The sequence below is a fragment of the Asparagus officinalis genome, chromosome 1 (genome assembly GCF_001876935.1).
Source record: "Asparagus officinalis chromosome 1, Aspof.V1, whole genome shotgun sequence".
Taxonomy (NCBI): domain Eukaryota; kingdom Viridiplantae; phylum Streptophyta; class Magnoliopsida; order Asparagales; family Asparagaceae; genus Asparagus; species Asparagus officinalis.
This window is the reverse complement of record NC_033794.1, coordinates 51104062-51114074: the sequence shown is the minus strand read 5'-3', so window position 1 is coordinate 51114074 and position 10013 is coordinate 51104062. Positions and strand designations below refer to the sequence as shown.

The window sequence follows — 10013 nt, the reverse complement described above, 5'->3', positions numbered from 1 at the left end:
GTCTTGCCCAACCAACACTCCCATGCCAAGTGCTATCAAAGCCCCTATTAAAAGTTGTTGTGAAATGCAACATTATTACATCAGTGTTCAGCAAAGGTTCCTCATACATTGTCCAGATATCATCTAGATGCTTCCAAGTTCAAAAGTTATCGATGGGATTCCATAATATTATTTCCGTCGTCGGCATACATCTTTGTTACAAACTTTCACTAGATCTTCCTGACAGGACAGGATATATAAACTCGTGTTTCGCTATTTTTCTTCTCTAAAACGTCAGGATTAAAAAAATAATTAGTCAAATTACAATTTTGTCTGGCAGCATCACTTGCTCATCAGCAAGAGTTAAAAGGATCCTGGAATAATGAACAAGTTAATCCAAATAATCTGCACTGATAACTTTAAAACGTAAGGGACACCGCTGGACTTTTTGCCTTAACCTACTGATACTTCAACTTGATAACAGAGGGATATGTGGACGAGAAATCTAATGCCGCTGATAAGGGCACGGACTTCCACATTGGCCATGGTAGCGTCAGCGTCAACTCCGGAAAGGGCCCGATGGTCAGTGTCGACCACGGCAATGCTGGAGTCCACAACAGCAACGGCACCAACGTCAACGTCGGCCATGCATGGTGGCGTCCGAACAAACGTCGGCCACTTACTTTGTCAAGAAGAAGGACTTGAAGCCGAGCACCAAAATGGCACTCCATTTCACTCCGACCACTACAGGCTCCACCTACAACTCGCGGCGGGCGGCCAACTCCATCCCCCTTCACCTCCGCTGACCTTTCTCAAATCCTCAACCACTTCTCCGTCGAGCATAACTCCGTCAAAGCTGAGGAAATGGAAAACACTCTTTTGGAGTGCGAAGAACCATCCATCAACGGAGAAACCAAACATTGTGCAACGTCAATCGAGTCCATGGTCGAATTCACCACCACAATCCTCAACACTCTGCAACATCGAATTCACCACCACAATCCTCAACACTCTGCAACATCGGTGACTATTGACGAGAAAAACTCGCCGAAGCAAAAGTACACGATAAAACCGACTAAAATGTTGGGGTTGAATTTGGTAGTTTGTCACGCTCAGACTTATGCATATGTGGTGTTTTACTGCCACATGATTAATGCGACTGAGGCGTACCAAGTGTCAATGATCGGAGAAGACGGGGCAAAGGCGGAGGCGATCTGCCATGCGGATTCCGGAGGTTGGAACCCGAAACATGTTGCTTTCCGGGTTCTGGGAGTGAAACCCGGAAGTGTGCCCGTTTGCCATTTCTTGCCGCAGGATCATGTTGCTTGGAGCCGCAAGAAGTAGAGAGGGTCTAGCTTTTGGGTATGGAACTTTGGTGTTCTGTTGGATTTGTTTGCTATGTATACAGTAAATATTTGGACGGGCAATTCAAGTAAGTGTCATGATGGATTTCGAGGGAGCTATTTCTCAACTGTCGCCATGTTTTCAGATAACAGAACACCTTTACTCAGCTATACGATCCGATTGGCAGTTCAACTTCTTTATCTGACAGAACCTGACAATAGCTGAGATTGGCATATATTGTAGCTCCAACGCGATAGCCTAATCACAATGAGTCCACTCACATGCCTCAGATGAAATCTATCATACTTATAATTGGTGAGCTTGTTTTATGGCTCTGGCATAATACAACAGCACTCCACGAGTATATTGTGATGTGAAATAATCCTCAAGGAACAAATCTGGAAGCAGCTTGAAGTGGCCAAAAAGCCAAGTTTCATTATGACTGGACGTGATATACTCATCAAGTTAACTATATTCTTAATACATGTTTACTAGAAAAATATTTTCAAAAGCATACAAGAATGAACGAATTTACCTTGACGTACAAAGATTAGATAGTTCATGGTGTAGCACTGCGATCCTTCAGGCATAAGTAAGGTAACCATGTTATGAAGCCTCACTGAAATCCGCAGTCTGTATAGATCTGCTAGTGAGAAAACTATAATGAAAGCCAAAAGATATTCTAGGACCTCATTATTAGGAATCCAAACACTTACCACAGATTTCATTTCACCAAGATAATTCTTAACACATGCAGCGCACTTAGGAAAAAAAAGATTTAAGTTTCCAGGCAGAAAGTTTCTGATGAACCCCAGGTCTTTCCAACCTTCATTTTGACACGTAAAGGAACTGGAAAAGGGAAAATACCAACATTTCAATTTTCAGGTTTCAATTGTGCAACAAAGGAAGCGCTTATAACTGAGTAAAGATGATACCCAGAAGTGACACAGCATTCTCCATGCTCATTTGCAGCAATAATGATGCTTCCTTCACTAAGCCAGCCTCAACCTCCAGCACTAACTCATCATGTACCTGAAAAATAGTCAGGTAAATGGCCTACATTAGTGGAGTTCAAATATTCACAAAATAAGGAGTTCCATCAAATTTCCCGATATATCAGATAACACTTCAGCATCATAAAATCAGCAAAAATAGTGCCATATTGTATTTTGGATTAACATTTGTTTAAGAAGATCGGGTTTGAGTTTAGTGCCCAATTAGGTCCTAATCCTAGACCTAAACCTGATATACTTTTTATAGAAATCTCTAGGAAATTAGAGCTCAATTAGCCCCAGTGTTTTGCCTCATCCTTTTGGAGTCCAGAATCTCTTCACCCTTGACTGTTTATCACCCTTTCACCCTCGACTGTATGTTGCTGCAGGTAAGCCCCTCTCCATATTCACCTGTCCCTTTCTCGACTCCTCTTATTGTATCTCCCCTAACCTCTTTGTCCCTGAACATATCTTAGATGATTTAAAATTTTCATGTGTTAAGATTTCGTTGGGGCATCCATGATGTATATAATATATATCCTATTCACTATGACATATCTTAGTTAGACGATGAATCTACTACTGATGATTACCTGCAAAAGTATTCGACAATGTCCTTTAAGCATGGAAAATCTTGCTGCAAGCTCAGCATCCATGTCACTTAACTCACTTCCTTCAGTGACAACTGTGTGAATCCTTATCATAGCAACTTTAATTATATCAGCAGCCGAACCCTAAAAGGCAAATCGTAGATAGAGATTGAGACTAATAAAGCCAAAATCCCAAACCATAAACCCAAATGCAATTCATTTTACCTGACATATTGAGTTCACAGCTTGTCTCTGAGCTTTAGCCTTCTCACTATGATCTCCAAACTTTATTTTTGATAGAAATCGCTTTCTACCCATCAGGGTTTCAATGTATCTGACCAGTAGAAACATCTGAATGCAATCAGCTCATGAAAGCCACATATGACATGCTAAAGACGCTTAATTTATAATAACAATTACAGCAAATGCTGATGACATCAACATACTGGAGGTATCAGTGTTAAGATAATAAGAAATTTTAATCAATAAATATATATATGAAAGAATTATGCTCAAACAGTCATAAAAATATTTAAAAGATGCCAGAATCACAACTCCAGAGAATAAAAATTAAGAAGAGGGAAATGATTGAAATGTAAAAGTGATAGAGAATAACCCCCCGCATTGCAATGCCTAATAATGAAAATTCGGGATAGGCAACACGGATCAACCAATTTTCATTATTAGGCATTGCAATGCCTGTCCTATTCATCTGGGCCTAGACTGTGAAAGGTGGGCCCCAGGCTCTGGCATTTACTTGGCTTGTACTATCAAGCTTGGGACAATGGGTTGGGTTTGAATCTCTCCTCAGAAACCCCCACAGGTGATGTTCCAAGGTTTTAGGTCAGGAGTATTATCCATGAGCTCCCCTATGGTTTCCATAATTGGCCGAATTGATGGGTCAAACTTGGGGCTTCTCCCTGATACCTGAAAGTCCCAACCAAGGTTTCTCGCTACAAAAAAATGTGATAGAGAATACCTGACATCTAAATATGATAAAGAAAATGGGGATGGGCATTTTATGGCTATGCGTTGCAAGCAAATGAATGTTAACTACTTAACTGTTCACTGTCAAATGGTGAAGAACAGTATTGAGAAATAAATAGACAACAAAAGTACTAGAAGTTGGGGGGAGGGGGGGGGAATAGTTTTACATTTTTCTTTGCATATTAAGTTCTCCCATGCAAAATATTTCAATCAATGTACTTGTCATAAAAGTGAGGTTGCAAGAGATACGTAAAGTGAGCTTACAGGTTATTTGGATCAAAACTGAAAAAAGATGTCACTTACATGATTGATTAAAATATATATAACTATAAAAACTCTAAGCAAGACTCGGAAATTGATGGGGGAAAACAAGCATCGATTCAAACAGCTTTTTCTGGTAAAAAGATCCCCAATATTTAGTTAATAGGTAACAACCAACTAGAGTTTCCTTCTTCAAAAGAAGAGTGAAAGAAAAATAAACTAGAAGTAGGTTTCAATTTGGCAATTGTTTCATTTGTTTTCAGTATATCAATGGTTAATTCCTGCATGATGGGTTCATGGGCATCTCACCAGGAAGACTTCTGATAGCACTTGTTATCGAAACACGGGTCGTCACTTTAATCACGTTTTATATGATTTGGTGTGAAGTTGCCAACTATTTAAGCACAAGCAGGCGCACAAGAACCAGGCCGAAACATTTTTAAAAGAAGAAATAAAACATTTCACAAGTTATCTGCGAAACACCAGCAAACGCAGCAGCGATATGAACTGCCATGGAGAAACTATTGCTTGGCATCATAATTGCTCTCACAGAACTTATAAGCTCCCCTGCAAAGCATAACTTGTATTGTGTATCCCGTGTAGTGCATTACGTAAACATCTTACTCAGGTTTAGTTGTCAATATAGAATTCAAAGAAAATCTAGACAATTTATATACCATGAAAGAAAACTTGTAAAAAAATCTACTAATGTAACTTTAGTGGTACTCTCAAATGCACAATAAATGTATAAACAATTGGTTAGATGGGACCGAAGAGTATCCCTTTGATTCAGGAATAGACTTAATGTTAGGTCACAATCAACTGAATCAAGTCATATGCATAAATCCATTATATGTCTTATAATAATGACAGAGAATATGTATTGCTATAACTGTATTTAAGTTAAAATTTAAGACTAAGCATGAACGTTAAGTTTCTCGTCTAACGTGATACAGAGAATAATAAAAGAAATAGAAAATTGTGTAATGGATTATATATTGCACAAAGCCTCAGTCATTTGTTTTTTTTAGTTGGTCCCCACCTATTTTACCCAATCAAGTTCACATGCAAGTGAAATTGTTATATCCACATCCCGGCACTAGCATGAAAATTAAATATCTAGGTATCTAGATAAAGTAGCTAAGCATAAAACAGGATCATATAACATGACATCTACATATTCACAGACATAAAAGTATGAGAAAATAAGATTTTTGCAACAAGAAAAGCAGTATAAAATATGCACTAAGCGTGAAGCTTGACTTACCCCTTATGGCAGCAAGTAGCAACAGCCTCACGCAGCCATGCAGAAACGCCAGGGAAAGAAGTTTTAAAATTTTGAATCTTTCTTGCAGCTTCTTCAGAGCTGCATTCTAGTTGTTCAGCAAGGGACTTTGCGCCCATTCCATACAGAATGCCGTATACTAATCTTTTTGCCTGATCCCTCTCATAAGAACTAATTGTTGACACAAGCTTACCGGTCCATTTAGCAGCTATCATGGTAAAACAATCACCATCTGGCTTGCTAAGAAGTTCAATTAGTGAAGAATCTTTGGAAAAATGAGCCATCAAGCGCAGTTCTATCTGAGAGTAGTCAGCAGTGAGCAGTAACCAATTTTCCTGCCACCCAATTCCAGGAAGTAATGCATTTTCAATAGAATTATTTGGTAAAAGAAAGAGAGAGCATAATGCTGAAAGAACTTACTTGAGTTGGAATAAAGAAATCACGAGCATTGATTTGATGATGCTCCTTATTTCTAGAGGGTGAGTGCTCTAACTGATCAGTTGTGAAGACTACCAGATGCTCAACAGTCTGCAAAAATTGTAAAAAAATCAACTGCACAAATAGAAAATGCATATTAAAAAGATCAACACTAACATAAATAAAAAAGATACCTGAAGGTTTGGCTCCTCCATTGAAAGTCGACCAGTGGCTGTCGATGACTGAAGCCAGTGTCCTTGTACTATGTACTTTTGGGTTTTCGTACACAAACGAGCTCGTGAACAGATTGAACCCAATGTGCTGTTGAGCTTTGCCAAGGTTCTGTGCTCTCTAATAACTGAAACTATAGGATGTTGACCTCTGAAATAATAAAAGGGTGGAAATATGGCAAGCAATTAATTGAAATACCATAGCGTGAGAAATGAAAATAAAAAACCAAGTTGTATATTCATTATATGAAGAAAATTTTTGAAACGCAAGAGTTCATACTTGTCTTCCACACATAAAACACAGTGCAAAACACAAAGACAAAATTATGATAGTGAAAAATCGTATGACATGTCTTAGGTATGCAAAATAAAAACTATCTGATAAACTTATTATAAATACCAACATGGTGTTGTGTGCGTGTGTATGTGAGAGAGAGAGAGTAGAATGATACCTTAAAATATCCAAGGAATGTTTACCAGTACTAGGGTGTAGTTTCCCTTTCTTGCAATTCTGGGGTATTGGTAACATTAATTGTGTATAAAGCACATTAGCAATATCAGCAGATGTATTTAGTGAGAATGACATCCCTGCCAGAGTATGAGCTTCCTTCTCAAGCTCTTTTAACTTTTTGACTAAGATGTGCCTTGCACGAAGGCATCCTTCCATGTCAACTCCTATGCCCCAGAATTCCATGTCTGCTAGGACTTTAACCTATAGTTTTTACACAAAAAATTTAGCATGAAGCGAAATTTGCAGATTAAATCATTAGCAAAACATGATGTTTATGAAATTTTTTACACAAAAGATCATAAGAGAATATACCAAAGGATTTTCTATTTTAATTAGTGCTTCAACTAGGTTTTCAGAAATAAGTAGTTTCCACAAAAAAGAACCAAGAGCACGGGATTGTGCAACTCTGCGACAACAGCCATCATGTGCAGCCTTACGCATCTGATTTCTCCACCGGCCATTCTGATTAGCAGCTGCTGCTGCCTCACTAGATAAGCGTTTTTTGACAACCTACAAAATTTGCAATGAAGTTAGTAGAGTAATTTTTGTGACTATTCATTATAGAATTCATCAATAGCCTTAGAATGTTAACTAGAATTGTTTATTTATCGAGTAAGTACATTATTCCTACAGTAAGAACTAAGAACAATTTTTTAAGAAATTTTACCAAATTATTGATTTCCAGGACATGGAATTATGAAATCTAGCATTAAGTCATAACTTCAAACAAAAAAATTACCTTCTCAAGATTTGGACTGTATTTACTTTCCTCGTCGGGCCAAAGGATCCATGCCACCAGGCATGTATCAATTCCACCATGCACAGAGATAGGTGGTAATGAAACAAATGAACCATCTACTAGTTTCATACTATTCAACTCCGTGTGATTGACAGTCAGCCTCCCCAATCGCTGAGAAGAAATACAGGGAAATTTGAGTACCTGAATCTGACTTTTCAAATTCCATGTTACTTTCCTCACGCCATTTCGGCTCATGATTTTGGCTATCCTATTCCATCTATTTCTGGCAAAGTCCCACACCTCACAGATATTATGATCAATAGCTGAACTCTTTGAAGTAGCATGGCTTGTAGTTTGCTTTGCAGACGAGGCCAGATCCTTTGATAAATTGATGTAATATACAGGTGAATTCTCCCAACAGATAGCTAAGCCAAAAACCTCAAATAGAAACTGTGAGTTCAGTGCAGACCGATTTGAAAAATGAAGATCAAAGTAAAACTCTTTTTCAGATTCCCAGTGATCCAAAAAGGAATCAAATCCACCTGGATAATTACTTGCATTAGTAGGGCCTTGATCATTGACTTTGTTATTACTGTAGTCAGATTCATTTTGTCTCCCATTATCACTTTTCATGTAACCAAATGCAAGTTTCTTATCAAGTAATTTATCAGTAAAGCCTGCGCTTGCTTTCATACTGCAAGTTGCCTGGGAAGTTTTTTTTACAATATTATGTAAATTATCAGGAGGGAAGGTAGTTGTAGAAGATGGCGCCACAAGAGATCTATCTACGGGCGAATTACAGGTATCTCGTTCGCCTCCTACAGAGCTTACTCCTTTAGTAGCCTTTACCTTCATGCTCATAGTAAACTCTTCCCTTTTGACTTCATTTGATCTATCATTAGGCACCATATATCTTCCATTATCTGCTATGCTAGGGGCAACTTGAGGGTTCTCATCTGCTGTGTCATCACCTCGTGGAGGTGAGTCCCCAGCGGCACCAGCAAGTAAAGGTCGTGACATCTTAGGTATCTCAACTCCAAGGGACTTAAACGCAGAAAAGGCAGCAATTCTCGCTTCTTCTGCCTGGTCAAGAACAATCTTCCGTGCACCATTTTTTATCTTTTTGGCTACTCCCATTTGTACACGTCGCATAGCTGAACCCTCTAGATAGTAGTAAATAAAATATAGTATCAGCAAGGAAACAACATATACAAACAGAGGCACAAGAAAAAAACTAAAGACAACAGTGTATGATATATCTTGATTATATATAATAATACAACTATGCCTGCATAACATCAGGGCATCAATAAAATATATGCATGGAGGATCTGCCAAATATGACACAGTTGATAAAAGAAGCAATGTTAATTTACCAAATAAATATAACTAGTTACAAATCTGTTGTTGGTGTAAGAAAAAATCAGTTCCATGGTCAACTAGATTCAGAGGTTAATGCATCTTTAACCAGATTATCTGCTTAAACCATTTAGCAAAATATGGTCCATTTTCAAATATGAAACACAAGAAGAAAGGTAGGATTGAACTCTCTGTTAAGAGAAATAATACATATTTTCAAGGTCTATTAAAAGTCAAACATGGTAAATAAAGGTCATCAAACTTTTAATGTGAATAAGAGGCACCAAGTGTAGAGAAGCAACTAATGGGAATCTGAGGTGTTTATTGTATTATGGCAAGTAAAAATAATAACAGTAAAGTAGTACATAACTTGTGACTGCAATTCAAGTTTTTAAATCTTTACAAGTTTCTAGTTTTATGAACAAAATTCACCCTACTAAGTCTTTATCTGTTCAAGGACATAATTGCAAACACAACTTCATGAATCTAGAAGTACATAGTAAAATTGAAGACATTGAATGTAATCAAAAAGGCAAAAGTTCAGTGGAAGTCCTTGATGTGTTGCCCAAATATCATTTGGGTCCTTAATATTTGGAAGTCATCAGTGTGGATCTCCAACATTCCCTCCATCATTAGCCTAGGTCCTTTTTACAAACTTCCGTTAAATCTTGCTAGCTTGTCAATGACATGGCAGGGAACAACTGTAATTTAACTATTTTTTGTTGATGTGGCAGAACAAACTTGGATTTTCACTATTTCTTGTTGACATTTCAGTGATCTGGCAGGGACATGTCATCAAGATTTAATGGAAGTTTGTAAAAAGGACGAATGATGATAACGGAGGTAATGTTAGGGGCCTCTAATGGTGGATTTCAGACATTAAGAACCCAGATGATATTTGGTCGAACATCAGAGATCTCCACTAAACTTTTGCCAGCAAAAAGTTGTTAAATACCACATATAGAGAGGTTTTTCCAATCTGAGGTGCATAAAAGACGGAGTACTAAGGAGTACAAAAAGGTTTATGTAATTATGCAAAGACTACTATATACACAACTAATACTGCAAACTAAATGCAACAGGACCCCACCACGGGTGACTCGGATGGTTGGGAGGTTCCAATATGGCTCCCACAGTCTTTGGTTTGATACAGGGTTGGGTTACCAAAAAAACGTAACAGGAGTTTGGTGGGTTGTGGATGGGTGTGTCTCGCAGGGGTTTGAAGTGGAGAGAGAAGAAAGATCTAGATGGATCATTATTTAACAAGTGAAAATTGATGCAATAATGCAACAAAAAATATGCCTCAGCAGATGACTGTA

At 38.0% G+C, this 10013-nt stretch overlaps 1 protein-coding gene across 7 annotated transcripts in view; it reads right to left on the bottom strand.

Annotated features, from left to right (window-relative positions):
• LOC109824094 (helicase and polymerase-containing protein TEBICHI) overlaps positions 819-10013 on the bottom strand; it is a 26793-nt gene continuing 17598 nt past the window's right edge. The window contains exons 16-27 of one of the 7 annotated variants that reach the window (XM_020390640.1): positions 7336-8498; positions 6909-7106; positions 6538-6797; positions 6050-6236; positions 5859-5966; positions 5421-5773; positions 3131-3239; positions 2909-3049; positions 2259-2355; positions 2040-2172; positions 1859-1958; positions 819-954 (exon numbers count right to left, since the gene is read on the bottom strand). In XM_020390640.1, coding sequence (XP_020246229.1) covers positions 2102-2172; positions 2259-2355; positions 2909-3049; positions 3131-3239; positions 5421-5773; positions 5859-5966; positions 6050-6236; positions 6538-6797; positions 6909-7106; positions 7336-8498 — 2687 coding nt within the window. In that variant the 3' untranslated portion in view covers positions 819-954; positions 1859-1958; positions 2040-2101. Of the gene's footprint in view, positions 955-1317; positions 1766-1858; positions 1959-2039; positions 2173-2258; positions 2356-2908; positions 3050-3130; positions 3240-5420; positions 5774-5858; positions 5967-6049; positions 6237-6537; positions 6798-6908; positions 7107-7335; positions 8499-10013 lie in introns of those variants that run through there. The other 6 variants (XM_020390618.1, XM_020390632.1, XM_020390625.1 and 3 more) reach the window with 6 other exon arrangements.